General features: G+C 39.9%; 1 protein-coding gene across 21 annotated transcripts in view; it reads left to right on the top strand.

The window, feature by feature from the left end:
- ULK4 (unc-51 like kinase 4) overlaps positions 1–19,492 on the top strand; it is a 509,803-nt gene that overhangs the window by 96,670 nt on the left and 393,641 nt on the right. For 20 of the 21 annotated variants that reach the window (XR_008706191.1, XM_055558092.1, XM_055558086.1 and 17 more), the window contains exons 20-21: positions 5,070–5,231; positions 14,479–14,661. Coding sequence is in view for 20 of the 21 variants with exons in the window: in XM_055558092.1 (XP_055414067.1) it covers positions 5,070–5,231; positions 14,479–14,661 (345 nt within the window). In the remaining variant the exon portion in view is untranslated. The remainder of the gene's footprint in view (positions 1–5,069; positions 5,232–14,478; positions 14,662–19,492) is intronic. The other variant, XM_055558091.1, reaches the window with a different exon arrangement.

The raw sequence follows: 19,492 nt of genomic DNA, 5'->3' as shown, positions 1-19,492 counted from the left end.
TTTAAATAGTGTTCAGGAAACTTTCTCTTTTTCAAAAGATTACCTAAGAGATTATGACGTTGTTTTCCAAACAGGTCAACCTGTTATGATTTCTGTAATTTTAACAATGATAGTAGAAATGTGAGTCAGGTGATTTTGATCTTGTTACAGATGTAAATGCTCAGGTGGAAAGAGGGAAATATTTAGAGTGAGAGACTTTGGGTGGAATATGCCAAAAAAAAAAAAAATCTGGCATAACATTTTATGTTTGAAAATTTTATTTGTTTTTATTTTGGCTGTGCTGGGCCTAGGTTGCGGCACTTGGACTTGGTTGCCCCGTGGGATGTGAGATCTTAGTTCCATAGCCATGGATCGAATCCTTGTCCCCTGCATTGGAAGGCGGATTGTTTGTTAAGAATCCTGGACCACCAAGGAAGTCTCTCTGGTGTAACTGTTTTGAAGAGAGTGTGGCAGTATAGAAGAAAAGGTGTCCATGATGACACTGAGTCATTGTTTCGACTTGGCGTTGGCATTTTGGAGACTTTGAGCTGGGAGTCAGAGGATGTGGATTTGAGTCCCAGGTGTGCCACTCTGGAGTAGTTTGATAGTTGGAGCCCCACCTGATGTTTTGTATGAAAAAAGGTACCTTGCTGGCTGATCTTCCATGTGCTTCTGACTTGGGCTGTCTTTGACAGCTTTCCATTCCATTGCTTTGACCCTCATGTTTGTTTTTCAGTCGCTAAGTTGTGTCCAACTCGTTGCAACCCCATGAACTGCAGCCTGCCAGGCTTCCCTATCCTTCACTATCTCCCTGAGTTTGCTCAAACTCATATCCATTGAATCCGTGATGCCATCCAACCATCTCATCCTCTGTCTCCCCTTCTCTTGCAGTCAGTCTTTCCCAGCATCAGGGTCTTTTCCAGTGAAGGCCACCAGCTCTTCATATCAGGTGGCCGAAGTATTGGAGCTTCAGCATCAGTCCTTCCAATGATTATACTAGCAAAGACGGATTATGTGCTTGGTATCATCACTGTATTGATCCTGGGAACATTTGGCATTGAACTTACATGGCATATGTTCAGTATGTGCATGAAGTAGGGAGGCCAAGGAAGCTGACTTTCCTTGAAAGTAGTTATTTTCATCTGGGTAGGTAGCAACCTACGCTACAGTGCGCACAGAAGCTGAAAATAGCACCTAGAATGTTTCCACATGTTTAGAGGAGATTCATTGTATGCATTTGCATCTATCTAATCAACCTCATCTTTTTTAAATAACTTGCATATTAGTCTGTTTATAATTATGGGTGCTGAACTGACACCTGGCATATGTTAAAATGTGAGGCTCAAATAATAAATCCTTGGCCTAATTATTCATTTCTGAACAAAAGCTTATTAGACAATTTCGATATAACAAATTTCTTTTAAGAGGAAATTGAATTTTCAATTTTTAATTAGTGCTTTTAAAAAAGAAAGCTAGTGGTAAATTGCTTATGTATTTAATTAGAAAAAGACAGGACTTGAATTAGAAAGTATAGAGGTATTAGTCATTATGTGTATTATCTTTGAAGTGTTTTTGGACACTAGTTATCTAAAATGAGGACGGAGAAGTTAAATTCTCTTGATATTGGATAAAAGTGAAAATGTACAGCTACATTTTCTGTTTTTGTTACTGTCACAGTTTTAAGTTTAATTTTCCTAATGAAGAACGCGTGTGCCATCAACATCGGGTTCTCTGAGGTATGCACCATTCTCCTTGCCTTTATGTAGTGAAAGTGGGCAATGTGTATGGGGAATAGGAACGATGCAGGCTTTTTTGTGTGTGTGTTTTTCTCTTTAATATCACTATTCATAGTATTTGGAATGCTAATATTAGTAGAATGCAGCAGGCCTTACCAAGTATGGAGTTGCCTAATGTGTCTTAAAGCGAACCTTTGAGAATGGCATAAAGAAGCAATCCTGAGTTTTTTTCTGAGTTCAGGGAGTAGATCAGCTTCCTGACTCTTGGTGAGGTCAGAGGCACAAAGTGTGGTGTGCTCGCTGCCAGAGTGAGGTCTGCACCTCCTCTTCTCCTGTGGCAGATAATCTTAGGGCGGAAGCTCCACAGGGCTGTGCAGTTTACACTGGTTGGACTTCTGTGTAAATTTTCATGTTCCTTTAACTGTTTTATCCCATTATATGCTTTGTAGACTTAACAAATTCTATAGCTCTTCTGTGTCTTTTTCATTTAATACCTATCTTTTTAAAAAAAAAATCTTTTTATTATTATGTTTAACTTCATGGTATTGTGGATAGAGGAAATGGTGTACGTATGATTTTAAGTCTTTGGAATTTGTTGAGACTTCTCCCATGACTCAGTATGTATGTGTAATTAGGGGAAAAAAGTTCAGTTCTGCCATTGTTGTGTCATGTGCTTTTTCTCTCAAAGTAGGTCAAGCTTGTTAATCTGATCGATACATATGGATATAAATCTATGTTCATGCTGATTGTTTTTTGTCTCTTTTATCAGAGATAGATATTTAAATTGTTTTCAGTTTTATTGCAGTATAATTGACATGAAATTGTAAGATATTTAAAGTGTACAAAGTGATGATTTGATACATGCAATCATTGTGATAGATGCATTCATTCCCCTATCGAGTCAACACATAAATCGTCTCATATTTTATCCTGTTACCTTTTTTGGGTGGTAGGAGTGAGAACATTTAAATTCTCCTCTTTTAGCAAATTTCAATTATACAATATAGTGTTATCAACTAGAGTCACATCGTTTTACATTAGACCTCCAGACCTTATTCATCTTATAGGTGAAAATTTGTACCTTTTACCAACTTGTTTTGAAAGATGTTATTGTTGGGTATACATTTATAGGTTGACAGTTCTTTTTCTTTGGGTACTTCAGCGATATGGTTCCTCTGTGTTCTGGTTTGCATTATTTCTGATGAGAAGCCCCCCATCACCCTTACCTTTGTGAGGTACTGTGTAAGAAATCTCTATGTGTCCTTTACTGTCACTGTCTCTACGAATTTCTCTGTATCATTGCCTTTTAGCAGTCTGCTTATGATGCTCAGTTCAGTCACTCAGTCGTATTGGACTGTCTGACCCTGTGGACTGCACACCAGGCTTCCCCGTCCATCACCAACTCCCAGAGCTTACTCAAACTCAAGTCCATCGAGTTGGTGATGCCTTCCAACCATCTCATCCTCTGTTGTCCCCTTCTCCTCCTGCCTTCTGTCTTACCCAGCATCAGGGTCTTTTCCAGTGAGTCAGTTCTTCAGATCAGGTGGCCAAAGTATCGGAGCTTCAGCATCAGTCCTTCCAATGAATATTCAGAACTGATTTCCTTTAGGATTGACCAGTTTGATCTCCTTGCAGTCCAAGGGACTCTCAAATCTTCTCCAACACTACAGTTTAAAAGCATCAGTTCTTCGACATTCAGCTTTCTTATTATGATGTACCTTGATGTTATTTTTCTTTCTTCCTCTTGAGGTTCATTGAGTTTTTTAGATTGGGCTTCCTAGGTGGCACCAAGGGGTAAAGCACCCGTTTGCCAGCCATAAGAGACGTTTGGTTTTGATCTTTGGGTTGGGAAGATAGGCTGGAGGCGGGCGTGGCAACCCACTCCAGTATTCTCGCTTTTTCTTTTTTTTTTGCTAATTGCTATGTCTTCACTAACCTTCTTTAGTCATTGAGTGTGCAGAGTCTGATGATATTCCAATTCAGTGTATTTTTCATATTAAACATTATAATCTGTAGTCTTCTGACTTGGGTCATTTTTTAATCTATTTCTTTCATTCTTAACATGCTTCTTTCTTCTTCAGTATATGGACTGTATTTATAATAGCCATTTAAATGCTTTTTTCTTATTCTATCACTGAATTTTCTCTTATGAGTCATATTTTCCTGTTCTGTGTGTGTGAATTTAATCATATGTCAAATATTGTGATTTTTATGTTGTTGGGCATTTTGTTTTTAAGTCTTTTAAGAAGGCAGTGGCACCCCACTCTAGTACTCTTGCCTGGAAAACCCCATGGATGGAGGAGCCTGGTAGGCTGCAGTCCATGGGGTCACTAAGAGTCGGACACGACTGAGCGACTTCACTTTCACTCTTCACTTTCATGCATTGGAGAAGGAAATGGCGACCCGCTCCAGTGTTCTTGCCTGGAGAATCTGAGGGACGAGGGAACCTGATGGGCTGCCGTCTGTGGGGTCACACAGAGTCGGACACGACTGAAGTGACTTAGCAGCAGCAGCAAGTACTTTTGTGCTTTTTTTTTTAAAAGTCTTTTAAGTGCTTTTGTGCTTTTTCTTGGACTCATTTAAGTTACCTGGAAATAGCTTGATCCTTTTTGAGACTTTTAAGCATTATTAGGACAATATAGTACAGCCTTTAGTTGAGGTTAATTTGGTCACACCACTGGGGCAATTTCTTTCTTAGGACTTTCCTTGATGCCCTGTATTTAGGTGGTCTTTAGCTAATTATTTCCATCCCAGAGTAACTTCTGATGATTGTTGTGCATACTCTTTATGATTTTAAAATCATCGTCAAGTTTTTGTTATACTATAAGTTATGTGTATTTTCTAGATTATTTCAACCTTTTTATGGAAATATGTGGAAAATTAGGGGCTTCCCTAGTGGCTCAGCAGTAAAGAATCTACCTGCAATGTAGGAGGTGTGGGATCGATCCCTGGGTCAGGAATATCCCCTGGGGATGAAAATGGCAACCCACTCCAGTATTCTTGCCTGGGAAATCCCATGGACAGAAAGGGGAGCCTGGCAAGCTACAGTCCGTGGGGTCACAAAAGAGTCGGACACAACTTAGCAACTAGACAACAGCAACAACAACAATATATGGAGAATTATGTTAAACTACGTTTAATGATCAACCAAATGTAACGGTTCTATAGTAGCCTGAAAAAATGGCCACACCTCCAGAAACACCCGATGCATCCAGGGGCAGGTGATGGTCTTGGTGTCAGGTCTTTATTTGTAAAGCAGTGGTTACGAAAAAATGATGTGTATATATTTGCCATCCTAAATATTAATAATATCTATTTAATTTTCTCCTTGTGCTCTTCTCTCTCTCTCTGTAGGAGGAGCGTGTTGTGAATCACATGGCAGCAAAGATTATTGAAAATGTCTGCACTACGTTTTCTGCTCAGGCCCAGGGCTTTATTACTGGGGAAATTGGGCCTGTTTTATGGTACCTATTCAAACATTCCACGGTTGATTCTCTTAGGATAACAGCAATATCGGTAAGATGGAGCGTCTTTGGGGGATATATTTGCATCTATTTAAATACCAAGTTTGAAGAACTGTGCTAGACATAGAGTGAATTTCATTGAATAGGTAGAAATCTCAAGAGTGGCAGTTGGTGAGAACAGTAACTTGATTTTTCTCCTGAGGCAAGAGGACTGTCGGGACATTCCAAAAGGATCTTGTGTGATCCTGACATTAGGATTCCCAAAACTATTTGGAGGTGATAGTGGAAAACTGCAGTAGTGGATAGGGTATAGCATTTGGTCGGGTATATTTTTAGTGCTCCTTGACTTTTCTTGTTAGCCCCCTCTTTCAGATTTTATGTTCAGTGGGTTTGTCATATGGTTCAAATGAATTCATGTTAAACTTCAGGCATCTATGATTTTGTAGTTTTTGTATCCTGATTGTCTACTGCTTCACTTCCATGGTTATAATGACTTGGTGTAAAAGGTAATTATGGATGCAGATGTGTTAACCTGGTTGTATCAATATAAGGGTCAGTGAAAATGATTCAAGCCTTTCTCATGATTTATTTAGATGCTCTTTTTGATCTTATCTGGGCTCTCAGTGTTATCTGGTAGCCTCCCTGTATTTCTCGAGCTGACTCATCCTTGTGCTTCTCCCTGTGCCAAGTTTCAGACTTATCTTTATTCCTTAAGCCTCCATTGCCACACTTTTCCCTCCTTCATTCTCAGTGAGTGACTTCCGCCATGCTCCCCAGATAACAATGGAGATGTCCAATGGGAGTTATCCCTGTGTATGTCTTCCGTGTTTGTGGACCCGTTTGCCTCCATACCTGTCCTGCCTCAGTTCTTCCCTTCCTCCTACAACTGATGAGCTGCCCCTTCTCCTCTCAGAGAAGCTTCTCCATTGTTCTTCTATCTGTTCTTGAGAATCTTCAGTCCAATGGTTATTTTTGCTCTTTCCTAAATCTTTAACCTCTCCTTGTCTACTAAATGTTTCTAATTAGCGCTTATGTATTCTTTACCCCAATAAAAAAAAATCTCATATAAAAACATATCCAAAGTTTTCTAGGGGGTACCTCCATTTGTTCCCCCATCACCCCAGCCATACTTCTTGAAAGGGTTTTTGCCACAAATACTCCTTTTTGGCCTGTTTTCAGTTATCTGTCCTAAAAATGTGAATGAATCTAGTCTTGCTGAAATCTCTAATGACTTGCATATTGCTAAATTGGGTATTGATGGACATATATATTTTTATAATTTTATTTATTTATTTTGGGCTGTTGTCCAGGCTTGCTTTCTCTCATTGCAGCGAGCAGAGGCTCCTCTCTAGTTGTAGTGCACAGGCTTCTCATTGCAGCAGTTTCTCTTGTTGTGCAGCACGGGCTCCAGGGCTTGGGCTTCAGTAGCTGCAGTTCCTGGGCTCGATAGTTGCGGCACACGGGCTTAGTTGCTCCATGGGATGTGGCATCATCCTGGATCAGGGATCGTGCCTGTGTCTTCTGCATGGACAAGTGGACTCTACCACTGAGCTGTCAGCACAGCCCCTGATGGATATTTTTGAGTTCTTTTATTTACTGTGTTATTTTGAAGATCAAGGGCTAACAATCCTGCTCACTGAATATCTTTAAACAAAGGACATCTGCTTCATGAGCTTCACATTGTTAGAATCCCTTCCCCAAGTTGTGATATTAGTAATTAGGAAGAAACTGTCAGAAAGAGTTACAGAATATACCAGTGAACTTTCTCAAGGCATCTTGGAGTCATATCTTCTTAAGGCATTCATTTTAATCCTGGACTTAAAAAAAAACCTGTCTTGCTTTAATTGGGTTTATGTTATCATTTTTATCTTTATGCTCAGTATAGTTTCTTTTCTTGGCAAAGTTCTTTCCAGTTGTTTCCACCAAAGTCTCACACCTTCTAGCACTTTCTTCATCTGACATGGTAAGCTTCACTCTTTCATCTTGGGCTTCTTATATTTTGTTCTCAGCCTTCATCTACATTATTAATTTTTCACTGAAATTTTGCCAGTTACCCCCAAAATGTCTCTTTCTTCTTTTATGCCCCAGGATCATATTCAGTAATGTGTTAATATATTGTTATCATATTTCTTTAGTCTCCTTCAGTTTGAAACAGTTTCTCAGCCTTTCTGGGAACTTCATGTCATTTATGAGTTGAAAGGGTGTGGGGCTTGTAATTTTTAGGGTAAGGCTCAACCTGGGTCTGTCTAGTGTTTTCCCATTGAACCTCCTTAGCACCATTGAGGATCCCTGCCTAGGCCAGATGCCTCTGTGATGGTTGCTATATGATGGTTATCCAGTTGCTTCATCCCTTTTATATTAGAAGTTGGCGAATATTTTCTATAAAGGGCCAGATAGTATGTACCTTGGGTTTTGGTGGCCACATACAGTCTCTGTTCCATATTCTTTTTTTTTTTTTTTTTAAAGCTGTATGTTGTTACTGGAGTATAATTGCTTTATAATGTTGTGTTAATTTCTGATGTATGACAAATTGAGCTGTATGTATACATATATCGTCTCCCTCCTGGGCTTCCTTTCTACCCTACCCGATCCCACCTCCCTAGGTCCCATATTCTTTTTGTTATTTTTCTGTTTGTTTCTATAACCCATTAAACATGTAAAAACTGTTGCACATTGTACTTAACAGCAGTGCAGAAATAGGCCTTTGGTATTGGTTGGAATTCTATCATAAGGATGCGCTGTCCCTTCTCTCTCATATATGTGTGTATTTGTTTCATTATGATTAGGGATGCCCATTTTATTTGATGAAGTGCAATGTCATATTACTGTTACCACTGTTATTATGCATTGTTTGGATGCTCAGATCATGCTAGAAGCCCTCCAAGCTGGCTTTTGTGTCCTGTTGATTTATTTCTGTCATTGTTTGATCACTTAATTCCTTTCTGAAACCATGCAGTTTTTGGACTACTTTCGTATTTTCACTCTGCCAACCTTGGAACCAATCATTTCTACAAGGAAGCTTTGATGTTTAGAACCCACAGTCTGGGTGATGTGCTTACTGCTTTGGGGTTTTATTGTTTGCAGGCCTTCTAAGTATTCAGAAATAGAAAAAAGTATATGTACCCATATATACATATGGAGCTTCCCAGGTGGCGCAGTAGTAAAGAATCTGCCTGCCAATGCAGGAGACGTGGGCTTGATCCCTGGATCAGGAAGATCCCCTGGAGAAGGATATGGCAACCCACTCCAGTATTCTAGCCTGGAAAATTCCATGGACAGAGGAGACTGGCGGACTACAATCCATGGGATTTCCAAGAGTCGGATACAACTGAGTGACTAAGCACACACCTGTGCACATATTCCCACATAGATAGAATTGTTCTTACATCTGTCATTGTAGGTATTTGGAACAAAACTCATGCATTCATACTGATACTTCCAATTTTAATCCAATATATTAGAAATCTTTCTAGACCTCCCATTTTCTATATCTGTAAATCCCTTCTCGGACAGAAACCTGGTTCCCAGTATTCTCAGTCCATTTATTGACCTGTTCAGCTCGTTTATTCAGCGTGGCAGACTCCGTCCCCTCTGGCCGCCTCCTCTGTGTCATCATCCTCCTGCCTTGCCACTGCCGCTCTACTTCCTGGGCTCTGTGAGCGGAGGCCTGCGTTCCCGTGTCTGCCCCCTTTCCTCAGAATCTGATGTATTGTCTTTGGGAAGGGAAGGAAAGGGAAGATAGATGAAGGAAAACAAAGGGCTAGATGTCATTTTTTATGCTTCATCTTCCATGTTTCCTTCCCCTTTGCTGTTTACATCCAGCTAGTCAACCTGTCCTTTTACTGTGATTCACAAATACAGTCCAGGACTGTGTGCCTCTCTCTGCAGCTCTGTTACCCCTGAAATCCAGGCCACCACCACTTCTCACCCAGACTGGCCTAGTCATCTCTTGGCCCCATAGAGTCCCCTATACCATTGTGGGCCTCAGATGAGCAGCATTAAATAACCTAGGAGTTTGTAAGAAACATGGGATTTTGGACCCTGACCGAGAGCTACTGTCTCAGAGCCTCTGAAGGGAGACGCCCAGTAATCTGCATTCTAACAAGCACTTCTAATGCCTATTGAAGTTTGAGAAACGCTGCCCTAGGCCTTGAAGCTCTTGGAAAACACTGCCCTGGGTGTAGAGTGAAAGATGGTAATTAATCCTCCCCCCTCAGGAATGGCATCCATTGCTTAGGATGGACCTGAAGGGAGTGGACCTGACTTGGGAAATGTGTTGAATGGATAAGAGGATTTCTGGATTTATTAGGTTTGTAGGGAATCTCTATATGAACCACAGTGGGAACCAGAGAAACTGTTAGATTGAGTAGAATGGCTCCAGTGAGGGAGGTGACTGGGCGGGCCATTTATGATCTCTGGAGGGCCCTGAGGAAGAGTCACAAAGTGAAGAGTGCTCCAGGGTGGTGGTTCACCCCGGCGTTGTAGGAGAACTTTTCAACAACACTGACTATTCCTCCTCTCTCTCCACCCGCTGCCCCTTTCCCATGTAGCTTAAGGTCTCAGAGGTCAGATGGGAGAGTGTAGAGTTTGAAGAAGTTCCCAAGGTAATTTTGATATGACATAAAAAAAAATCATTCAAGAGACAGAAAAGAAATGGTTCTTAACTTATTCCACGGTGATTCTGTTCATGTCTAATAGGTATGCAGCCTTCACTTCCAAATTAAGTCCCTTTTCTTAGACATTGCTTTAATAAATAGATGGTTAAAAATTCTGGAAAACATGGGTAAATCTATGGCTGATTCATGTTGATGTTTGGTAGAAACCAATGCAATACTGTAAAGCAATTAACCTTAAAAAAAAGTTTATGAAAAAACTAGAGATAACACAGTGTCCTTTTTGAGGTAAATTTTGTAGTGAATTTTGAACTGAAAATGTTCTTTCCAGCTATAAAATGGAATTTCAAACTCTGTTTCAATAAGCAAATATTTTAAACACCAGATCACTGAAAGTCGTTCTTGAGATTTAATTTTTTTAAATTTGGGAAATACAAGTACTCATATGCTCTTAAGCCTCTGTGAACTCTCAACTGTGTTTTATATCCAGAGTGACGAATTAAAGGTTATTTCTTCCATGACTTTTTCCAAATGGAAGATAAGTTAGGCATTTGAGCACCTTTCTGAAGACCGGACCTTACAGTTGCCCTCATATTGCTTTGAATACACTTAGAAGTAATCTGGACAAATCTTGCATCAAGAAATAACCCATATGGTTGGGTGGATATTTTATATCAATAGCAAGTCAGTATTATTTTGAAAGCCTCTCCCAAGAATTGTTACAGTGCTGATGATAATTACTGTTCACTGTCTTTAAGTCACTTTAAGGGAGATCTCTAAATTTCCTTAAAAAATTCAAATTGTAGCATGATCTTTAGGGACTCCATTTAGAATGCTTTTTTTTTTAATCCAGAATTGAATAATATTTGAGATGATACTGAAATAATGAAACAATTCTGTTTTCTTAATTGAAGTATATTACAATGTTTTATCAGTTTTAGGCGTACAGCATAGTGGGGCTTCCCAGGTGGCCCTAGTGGTTATTAAGAATCTGCCTGTCAGTGCAGGAAGCGTGAGAGATACGAGTTCCATCCCTGGGTTGGGAAGGTTCCCTGGAGGAGGGCATGGCAACCCACTCCAGTATTCTTGCCTGGAGAATCACATGAACGAAAGAACCTGGCAGGCTATACTCCATAGGGTTGCAAAGAGTTGGACACAACTGAAGCGACTTACCATGCAGACATGCATGTACAGCATAGTGATTCAGTATTTTTACGCAGTATACTTCATTAAATGCTATTACAAGATAATGGCTATAATTTCCTGTGCTCTACAGTGTGTCTTTATTGCTTATCTGTTTTGTACATGACTTTGTGTCTCTTAATCTCATACCCCTAACTTACCCCTCATTTCTCTCTCCTCTCTGGCAACCAGTAGTTTGTTTTCAATATCTGTGAGTCTGTTTCTATTTTCCTGTACACAGTTGTTTGTATTACTCTAAAAAATTCTACATATAAGTGATACTGTACAGTATTTGTCAAATACATTTCACTAGAAAATCCCGTGGACGGAGGAGCCTGGTGGGCTGCAGTCCATGGGGTCTCGAAGAGTCGGACATGACTGAGCGACTTCACTTTCACTTTTCACTTTCATGCATTGGAGACGGAAATGGCAACCCACTCCAGTGTTCTTGCTTGGAGAATCCCAGGGATGAGGGAGCCTGGTGGGCTGCCGTCTATGGGGTCGCACAGAGTCGGACACGACTGAAACGACTTAGCAGCAGCAGCAGCAATATTCTCTAGATCCATCTACGTTGCTGCAAATGGCAGAATTTCCTTCTTTTTTATGGCTGAGTAATACTCCATCATTGTGTGTGTGTGTGTGTGTGTGTGTGTGTGTGTATACCCTACATCTTCTTTATCCACTTATCTTTTTTTGGGGGTCGCTTGCATATCTTGGGTGTTTTAAATAGTGCTGTTACAAACACTGGGGCTCATCTGTCTTTTCAAATTAATGTACTCATTTTTTTCAGATATATACCCAGGAGTGGAACTGCAGGGCCGAATAGTAGTTCTATTTTTAGAATTTTGAGGAACTTCCATACTGTTTTCCATAGTGAATGCTCCAATCTACATTTCTACTACCAGTGTACAAGGGTTCCTTTTTCATCACATTTTCTCCAGCATTTGTTATTTGTAGATGTTTTGATGATAGACATTCTGATAGGTGTGAGGTGATAACCTCATTCTAAAAGTTCACTTTAGCCTGATTCCAAAACCAGTCAAAGACAGTACAGAAATAAAAATACCAGGCCAATACCTTTGATGAACCATTGATGCAGAAATTTTCAACAAAGTGTTTGCAAAACAAATCCAACAATATATAAAAAGGATCATACACCAAATCAAGTTAGATTTATTCTAGGGATCCAAGGATGGTTCAACATTTGCAAATCAGTCAGTCAGGTACATCATATTAACAAAAGGAATAATAAAAATCACATGATTGTCTCAATAGATGCAGAAAAAGCACTTGACAAAATTCAGCAACCATTCATGCTAAAAGCTGTCATGAAAGTGGTTATAGGGGGTACATATCTCAATATTATAAAGGCTATTTTTGACATATCCATACTAACATCATACTCGGTGGTGAAAAGCTGAAAGCTTTTCCTTTAAATTCAGAAACCAGACAAGGATGCTCACTCTCATCACTTCTGTTTAACTTTGTATTGGAAGTCCTACCCTCAGCAGTCAGATAAGGGAAATAAAAGGCATCCAAATTGGAAAGCAAAAAGTGAACTGTCACTATTTGCAGATAACATGATGCTTCATATAGAAAAACCTAAAGTCTCCACAAAAAAACCATTAGAACTGATAAATGAATTCAGCAAAGATGCAGGATACAAGATTAATAGGCAGAACTTTGTTGCTTTTCTATACACTAATGGTGAACTATCAGAAACAGAAATTAAAAAAAAATCCTGTTTTAAATCACATCAAAAAGACTAAAATACCTTGGAATAAACTTAGCTACAGAGGTGAAAGACCTCCACTCTGAAAACTATAAAGCACTGATGAAGGAAATTGAAGAGGATTGGAAGACATGGAAGAGATATCCCATGCTCTTGGATTAGAAGAATTAATATTATTCAAATGGCCATACTACTCAAAGCAATCCATAGATCTAATGTAATACCTTTCAAAATACCCATGACATTTTTCATAGAAATTGAACAAATAATCCCAAAATTCGTGTGGAACTACAAAAGACCCCTCATTCCCAAAGCAATCTTGAGAAAAAAATAATGAAGCTGGAGGTATCACCCTCCTAGGCTTCAGACTGTATTATAAAGCTACATTAATCAAAAAAGTGTGGTATTGGCAAAAAAACAAGACATACAGATCAGTGGAACACAGAGCCTGAAAGTAAACCTGTGCATCTGTGGTCAGTTAATCTTCAGCAAAGGAGGCAAGAATGGGAAAAGATAATCTCTTCAGCAGCTGAATCATCATTTTCCCCTCTTTCCTACTCTCTCTGTCTCTTCTTCGCCTGAGAGTTGCATCAGACAACTTGCCCTTCCTAGAACCTGCTCTTCATCTTCATGTCTCCATGTGAATACTTGTTCTCTTCTCTCTGGCTAGAATTTTCTTATCTACTTTCCCACCTGTCCATTTCCCACTCACCTTCAAAAACTGACTCAGTTATCATTCTCCTTCTGTAGCTTTTGTTGACTTAACTTTTCGTGCTTTTCCAAGCATAATTGAGCCCACTTCCATTACAGTACTTATTAAATTCTACTAGTTTGTTAATTGTAAATTTCATCTTTAATAGTCTGTGAGAACTTGAGAACTAGCTCAGGGGTCTTGATTACTTTGGTTTGACTTCTGTCTTTGCCACTTGCTAGCAAATGATGCCTTTGAGCAAATTATTTAAATACGCTGTCCCTTAGTTTTATGATCTATAAAATGGGGCTAATAATAATACCTTTCAAATGCTATTTGGGAGAATTAAGGAGATAGTCTTTAGATATTCTCAGATCATGTTCTTCACATACTAAACAATAATTGTTAAATATTTACTTTTATGACAATTTCTTCAGCCTTTAACTTAGTGTCTACATTTAGAAGGCTTATCTTAATGTTTTCATTGCTTAAAATTTATGAGTCTATACAGAAAAACTTTTATCATTTTAGTTAACTCATAATGTACATAGGAGAAGGAAATGGCAACCCACTCCAGTATTCTTGCCTGGAGAATCCCAGGGACAGAGGAGCCTGGTGGGCTGCCGTCTGTGGGGTTGCACAGAGTCAGACACGACTGAAGTGACTTAGCAGCAGCAGCATAATGTACATGATACTTGTAGGATTTTCTAATGTTTTATGACTTAAATTTTTTTAATTTATTAATTTTCTATTTTAATTGAAGGATAAGTACCTTTCAATATTGTGATGGTTTTTGCCATGCATCAGTATGAATCAGCCATAGGTATACACGTGTCCTCTCCATCCTAAACCCCCTTCCCACTTCCCTCTCTGTCCTGTGTTTCCCAACTTAAATTTTTATTGGAAGTTGGATTATTGTTTTAAATGTGTCTAAATTGTTCAAATTACTTATGCCAAGATAAGTGATGAAGGAGCAAGTTAAGCACCTTTTTCTCCTTTTCACAGAAGTATTTGCTCTCTTTCTGGGGGTTGGCTTGTGCCATTGGAGTCTTCTAACGTGTCTGTTCTCTTCTTGCTGCAGGCCTTGTGTAGAATCACCCGCCATTCACCTACTGCCTTCCAGAATGTTATTGAGAAGGTGGGACTGACCTCGGTAATAAACTCCCTGGCCTCTGCCATCTGCAAAGTCCAGCAGTACATGTTGACCTTATTCAGTGCAATGCTGTCCTGTGGGATTCATCTTCAGAGGCTAATTCAAGAAAAGGTTTGACCTATGATTCCACTTTAAAAATGGTTATTTTCTCCTGCAATTTTAGTGGCTCCATAAGCAATATATCTCTGTGGAATTTATTTATCATCTCAAGGGGACCCTTTTGAATTTGCCAAACCTCTGTACCACAGGCCATTCATCTGAAGATGTTATAAGAGTCTTTTAGTGATTAGAATAGAAATCCGGTAAATGGCTCTGCCGACTTGTCCCATTTTAGTAATGAAAAGTTAGAAAATTTATGAATCCTTCCCCCATGCTAATATTTCTCATGGCTCTTTGTCCTCAGCCCCCATCTCTCTTCCCATGTCCTTTGCCTGCCTTTTGGAGGGGTCCCTTTATAGTCTTTGCTCACTCTGACTCATTTTTATTCCTTTCCGTGTCCTAATACTCCGCTAGCACACTGAACCTTCAGAGCACCCTTTCTCTTGTTTTTAACTTCATCTTCTCCTAATCCTTTGATATACCTGTATTTTATGTACTGTAGAGTCTGTAAGTGTTCAGTTCCTATCACCAAACCACACAGCTGCAAAGAACTCTCTGCTGTAACTGTCCTCAGTATCTTCTTTAGCCGCGTACTGAGGAGTGATCCCTGAGCCAGAAACGTGGGCATCACCTGTGAGCGTTTCGGAACCGCAGACCCTCAGGCCGAATCACAGCCGAATCAGGACGAATCAGACCCTGACCTGCCGAATCAGAGCTGACATTTTAATGAGGTCTCTAGAGGATTGGTTGGAAGGTTATGGTTGGAGAAGTCCTGCCCTTGAACATTAGTGTCCAGTGAGGTGTTAGCAGATGAAAATAGTAGACCATGGCTACATACACACATTTGGAAAGCAGTGAGGCAGAGAGAGATTTTCAGTTGTACAACCTTCCCCAGTTTTTCAGTCGCTCATGTGTATTATGAATCTTCCTAAGGGTGATGTAGTATGCAATGTTCTTTACACTTATTGGACCAATTATCTAACTTTTTCTGAGGGATAATAGCTGTCAAATTAGAGTGTTCTGAAACATTCTCAGCAGGTAACACTGCTAAGAAGCGTGGAATGGGGCCACTTAAATATAGTGTTTGCCGTGGTTCTTCTCCATGAAATGCAATGTGTTAAATTTGATTTTTTATAAAGCTAAAAATTTCTATGATTAATAATTGTCATGTTTACATAGTAAACTTGATCTTAAAAATCAAAATAGAGAGCAAACCAGTTCTTGGCTTTTATTAGTCTGATTTTGATTCTGCTAAGAAATTTGAGCCTCACAGAACGTATAGTTTGTGTATCTAATTTTTGATATTTAATTTACCAAGTCACTGAAGGTTGTTATCATTGTATTAGAAAGAGTACCATTTGAATAGTTTTGCTGTGTAAATTGTGGTAAGAGAGGCTGAGAGTTTTGCAGTTTATTTTTCTTTACACAGGTATGGATTGATTGAGTTTAAAACATGGTATTTCACAAAGGTAGTAAAATAATATGCATTAATTAAATGATTTTATATTTATTTTATAATGTTTAATATTTCATATATCTTAATGATTGAATAACTACCTGTGTTAATTGAGAAATAATCTTTTGAATTTAATTAGTATTGTTACTTAAATTTTTAAAATTGTGATAAAAAACATAAAATTTACTCTCTTAACCATTCTTACGTGTAGTTAGTAGTGTTAAGTATATTTGCATTGTTGTGAAACAGAGCTCCAGAACTCTGTCATCTTGTTAAACGGAAGCTCTGTATCAGCTGTACATTTTGGGTGTTATGTTTTAGGATCCTGGGTTTTATTGAAATCTCCCGTTTCGGCGGGTCTCCTCTGACACTGAACTGGCAGAGGAAGGATGGCGTTGCTTTGTTCCTCCCCTGTTGGTGTGGAAACCCAGATTGCCCTGTGGGCTTCTGCTAACACCCCAGGGACATGGCAGAGCTCCTCCTTCCTGTTGGGCAGGGGTGGGAACCCAGGCTTCCAACACCTTCTCTGATGCCTTCCTGGCTGGTGGGGGGAAGAGCTCCTCGTTGCTCTTCCATTGACACTGGTTGGGTACAGGTGGGCGCCCCATTCCTAGCAGAAGGTGGCAAAGGTGGAGGCCTCTCACTAGCCTCTCATGATGCCATCTCAGCAGGAATGGGGAGAGGAACATCACTGCTGCGAATATGGGTAGAGGTCTGGGCATCCCATCAGTATCCCATGGTATCAGTATCTCTGCTGATACCATGTTTGGGGCCAGGGGGGCTTGTTGTTGCTGGGTTGGGATGAAAGTCGCAGCTCTCCTTGTGGTCCTTCCTGTTTCCCTGGCAGGGAGGGGTGTTGGATGCCTTGTTACAGTCACGTGAGGGTGGGAGTCTAGGCTCCGCTCTTGCCCTTTGCTGAAGGGGCCATGGTTTTTTCATGATGCTTGGCTAAAGTAAAGTAGCTATTGTCTGAATGTTTTTGGGCTTTCCAGCCTGTCCCTTTCCTGATCTTCTGGCTTGAGAGAGCCGATGTTTCCTTTATATTTGTGTGTGTGTGTGTGTGTGTGTGTGTGTGTGTGTGTGTGTGTGTGTGTCTGGTTGAGAGAGCTGATGTTTCCCCTGTATTTGTGTGTGCGTGTGTGTGTGTGTGTGTGCGCGCATGCGTGCGTGCACACCTGCACATGCGCTATTGGTGTTTCTGGACTGCTGCATTATCCAGCACCCAGTATGGGATGTAAGAGGCGGAGTAAAACCCCAGCAAACTCATTGACATACTGATCTTCAGGTGCTGAGGCCTCTAAACTGTTGTACATCTTTTCTGTCTTGTCCTGTAGTCTTTAAAATGTATCTCTGTCCATTTAAATATGGTGAATTGTCATTTAAAAGATAAGGTTCTATTTTTCATTAATTAAAACAATCTACCATCATATTGAACATTTATCATAGACTAGACACTTAATGACTTGTAACCCTGGGTTATTCTCAAATGAGACTTAGTGCCTTGAGTGATTTTATCAAGTTGATGGAGGTTATAAATGTTAAAGCTGATGCTCAGGCCAGACGGTAAGCCAAGAAACAGAATAATTTCGGATAGTGTCAGTGCTCTGAAGAACATTGAACAGGATGATGTTGATAAGATGTCTTGCCGGGGGATGTGTGCAGGGGGTGGAGCCAGACACCATTTGCTGGGGGAGGGCAGGGGGAAGTCATGGAGAACCTCTCTGTGGAGGTGATGTTCCAGCTGAGCCCTCAGTGACAAGAAAGAGTGTGCTGTGTGAACATGTGCAGGAACGACTCTGTACTTCGTTCAGCTTCCCTGAAATGTGAGAATTCTTGGAGAGACCCTGGAAGAGAAGGAAGAGCAGCAGTGCTAGCCGCAGTGAGCAGTGGGGAAGGGATGCAGAAAGAGGCAGGGAAGTAGGAAGAAGATCCAGCTCATGGTAGGGCTGTGATTCTGGCTTTCCTTAGGGGTTTTGACACAGTGGCCATAGTTTTATTTTTACTTAAAGAAAAATACAAATATTTGCATGTAGGTGTGTGTTTTAGGGGTTATTATTGGTAATTGTGTTTTTTCCAGGCGTTGGTTGTGAACAGGCTAGAATGAGTGGAAGAGGAAGAGGCCCAGGAACAGATACCAGGCTTACCACTTCCAGCTGGATATGGAAAGAAAGAACCACACCTGTCTATTTGGGGGACTGGTGCCTATGTATTGTGGTAGATTTTTGTGTTGAAATTCAGCCCCCAAAGAGGCCCCTGCCATTCCTTTTAAGTGAGAGAAATTACTGTTTACTGCAGAAAATTTAGAAGAACCTAAAGAAGAAAACAAAATAGACTATAATCTCACTGCCCAGAGCTAATTACTGTTGCCATGTAGGTTTATCTCTTTTAGTCTTTGGTTCATATGTCTATGTATTTTGTGCACACATTTATAAACTTATGATTGAAATGTGTTGATTTATCATAGTTAGGCATATGTCTTTAAATATACCCTAAGAACATTTTAAAAATAAGTTTTCATTTTGTGGCAGATGGTAATTGAACCCTTCTCCCACTGTTGAGCTATTTGCCTCTGACTTTGTGGTTTGCACTCAGCCTGCTGCAGTGAGCATCCTATTTCCATGCCTCTTTGTGTCTACTGCTAATCAGTTACCAAAGGTGTTATGCATACTTCGAAGCCTGTGCATAAATAATGCTGAATTATTCTCTAGAAAGGTAGACAAGAGTACTGTTTACTTGTAATTTAACCAGCAGTCATTAAGACACATACTATATTTATCATACAATAAAACCTAGAATTTAGGATTACTTGATTAGCAGCATACTTTATGATTTATAGTTACTTGAAGTTTGTCGGGATTCCCAGGTGGCTCAGTGGTAAAGAATCCACCTGCCAGTGCAGGAGATGCAGGTTTGATCCCTGGGTCGGGAAAATCCCCTGAAGGAGGAAATGGCTACCCACTCCAGTATTCTTGCCTGGAAAGAAGGAGGAGCCTGGCAAGCTACAGTCCATGGGGTCGCAAAGAGTCGGACGTGACTGAACACGCACATGTGTGGTTTGTAATTAATCTCTCTGATTCTCCATTTGAAATATGTGATTGTAGCCATGTTTTCATGTTACAGTAGATTCATTAGGTCGTATTATTATTACCTTCTGAATAATGTTTATGTCCTTGAATGGACATTGGTGTGTTCAAAGAATTTAACTTCACAGTATCACCTGCATTAGCTACATGGATATCATTATCCTTAGACGATGGTTATTCAGCAGCCATGTGCATCACAGTGCTTTATTTTGTCATCATCTTCAAAAGGATCTGCTTGTCTATAATGTGCTAAATGCAGAAGATTCCTTTATCGAAATGAGTGTTAGTTCTAGACTCTGTGATG

The sequence above is a fragment of the Bubalus kerabau genome, chromosome 20 (genome assembly GCF_029407905.1).
Source record: "Bubalus kerabau isolate K-KA32 ecotype Philippines breed swamp buffalo chromosome 20, PCC_UOA_SB_1v2, whole genome shotgun sequence".
Lineage (NCBI taxonomy): Eukaryota > Metazoa > Chordata > Mammalia > Artiodactyla > Bovidae > Bubalus > Bubalus kerabau.
Note: the sequence above shows the minus strand (reverse complement) of the source record. Positions and strands in the feature narration are given on the sequence as shown.